The following is a 2500-nucleotide window of genomic DNA, read 5'->3' as shown; positions in this document are numbered from 1 at the left end:
TATTAATCGAGTTTCGTCAGCAGCGGAAATAGAGTAGACAATTTCAAATAAAGCGAAGGCTGTGATTGGTCACTCTGGAACAAAGGGTGGAGGTAATGAACCATCAAGCTTTAAGCCACTCCCCCAAGAACACTGGAATATTCTGCATTGTGGAGACAGGGAGTGAATGAGTGAAGAAGTGAATTCACCTGATTGAAGTTTGTATGTCAGATTTCAAATGAAGACAGTAAGCGACCTTTGTGACGTGTCATCAGAGGAGTCTGAAGAGCCTGCACCAATCAGAGTCCTCTTTGACTCTTCTGTTGGCTCTGATACGCTGAATCCTTCTCCAGTTTTTAATTTCATAAACGATTTAGAAAACTGCCAGAATCAAAGGATGAATGGGTCACATGTTTCAATAACTGTTTGGTGTTGGTCTGAGCTCTTCTCATTGGACTAAATCTTTACTCTTGGTTCATAATATTTTATTTTAGTCTGACGTCCCACCAGGGAACTTTTGCCTTCTTATTGCTTTCACACATTCACAACTGAACTAGTGCACAACTAGAACAAGAGTTTATCAGAATCAGATTTATTGTCCAGGTATGCTTACACACACACAAAGAATGTAACTTCAGTGAACTGTGCTCTCTTATGTTCAGGTACAACATTAAATATCAACAATAAACAGAATAAGAAAAGACTAATATTTACATGACTAAATATGAAACAGTGCAGTGGTGAATAGTGCAAAAGATGCTGAAGTAACATGATAAGTAAAATGCAGTTATGTGACAGATGAGTCAATTAACTGTCAATTACTGTATTTACATAAATAAGTGTGTGTAGATTGATCATTTAAATTAAATAAATATACAAATATGTATATTCACAGCTCGTCCATTTAAAAAGACATCACGTCAGCATGTCTGTTCTTTAAGAAGACGTTGAAAGACCTGATGGAGCTCAGTGAACGACCTCCGCTGCACGTTCATGGTGCTTCATCTGAATCAACATGAGCTCTGCCTCAGAGAAACAGATCTTTGGTATGACCATCTATTCTGCTTTTCTGTTTCTAGTGATGCGTCGTCCACAGCCTCTCTTTGAGTTTTCATTCTAAAATGGTTGAGCTGCGTCTGCACACACTGTTGTAACGTTTTTATTTTTCCACAGTCACAAGTGAACAAGTGAACACCAGGACTCTGACTCTGCTGTTCTTTTTTTTCCATGTTATGTCTTGTATGTGCTTTCAATGTGGCCTCTATGATTATTCTTTTCCGTTGTCGCCCCAGTATTGTCTTTATTGCATGAACTGCTTTGATTGTGTGTGATATGTTGTATGTCTATTTTCCTTTTGCTTAGGCCTGTTGTAGTTACAAATGTAATGTATTTTATTGTATTTTAAATCTTAACAGTTGCATTTTAGGTTGCCTACTGACAACTGGCCGGGGACTACAGCTGGAAATTAGCCGTAAAGGCTAAAGCTGCTTCTTTTACTGTACAGTAAATTAAAGGGGACTGTCCACGAAACAATAAACAAATAAACTAAAACTTAAACTAAACTAAACTTTTTTAAATCAAAATCAGCGTTTCTTGTATTTTTACACACTGAAACATTGAACTGTCTACAGACCCAGCTGGGGTTCCCAGAAGTTGTTTTAAAGTAAAACATTTGACTAGTCTGACCTTTCAAAATAAAAATAACAATTTAAAATCAAGTATCCTGGACGTGATGAGACTCTCTGCAGTCTAACATCAGATCTACACATTCAAATGAATCCAAAGAGTCTGTTCTTCAAATCAACTGAAACTTGATTCATTTCTACTGTTTATGAATTGAACATAAACCACTGAAGAGGATCAGATTTAAGACTGAACAACAAGGGGGTCCGTGGACCTGCGTGGACCTGGACTACAGCGTCAGACCAAATCCTCAGAATAATCCTCATTATAAATAATAATAATAATAATAATCATGATGTTCAGGTAGTTACCTGCGGGAGTTTGGGGTCGTTGATGTCCCACGTGAACTTCATCCCGACTGAACACACACAGTCCGCCTCCTCGCGCTCCTCCGCACGGGACATCCTGCTCACGGTCCTAACCTGGTCCCGGTCCTGATCAGTCCTCTCTTGAGGGTTCTGATGCGGATCGTTCCTGTTCGGTCTCAGGTGAGATAAAGGTGAATAAAAAGTTTCAAAGTGAAAAAACTTTAAAGTGTTCAGAGCGTCGGCAGCACGTGCAGCTTCGCTCACCGTCAGGTAGTGTGTGACAAACAGGTGAGAGAGAGAGAGCTCCCACAGTGAGGGGGGAGGGGGGAGGGGGGGATCAGCACGACGTGGAGAGACCAAGGTTGTCATTAAGGACGACACATTAAAAATCGTTTGTGACAACAAAAGAGTAAAAAAATATAAAAATAAAAAGACAACATTTTAAAATATAAACTCAGAATCTAACGTGTGTGTGTGTGTGTGTGTGTGTGTGTGTGTGTGTGTGTGTGTGTGTGTGTGTGTGTGTGTGT

General features: G+C 39.6%; 2 protein-coding genes across 2 annotated transcripts in view; one reads left to right on the top strand and one right to left on the bottom strand.

Annotated features, from left to right (window-relative positions):
- LOC136177234 (uncharacterized) overlaps positions 1-1929 on the top strand; it is a 4635-nt gene extending 2706 nt beyond the window's left edge. The window contains exon 1 of the mRNA XM_065949131.1: positions 1-1929. This exon is cut by the window's left edge and continues 2706 nt beyond it. The gene's annotated coding sequence lies outside the window, so the exon portion shown is untranslated.
- Positions 1-2276, bottom strand: part of gcm2 (glial cells missing transcription factor 2) — a 12852-nt gene extending 10576 nt beyond the window's left edge. The window contains exon 1 of the mRNA XM_020657534.3: positions 1974-2276. Coding sequence (XP_020513190.1) covers positions 1974-2066 — 93 coding nt within the window. The 5' untranslated portion in view covers positions 2067-2276. The remainder of the gene's footprint in view (positions 1-1973) is intronic.
- Positions 2277-2500: the final 224 nt, after the last annotated feature.

This window comes from Labrus bergylta, chromosome 20, assembly GCF_963930695.1.
Source record: "Labrus bergylta chromosome 20, fLabBer1.1, whole genome shotgun sequence".
In the NCBI taxonomy this organism is placed as follows: domain Eukaryota; kingdom Metazoa; phylum Chordata; class Actinopteri; order Labriformes; family Labridae; genus Labrus; species Labrus bergylta.
The sequence above is the reverse complement of the archived record's forward strand: the minus strand, read 5'-3'. Positions and strand labels throughout refer to the sequence as shown.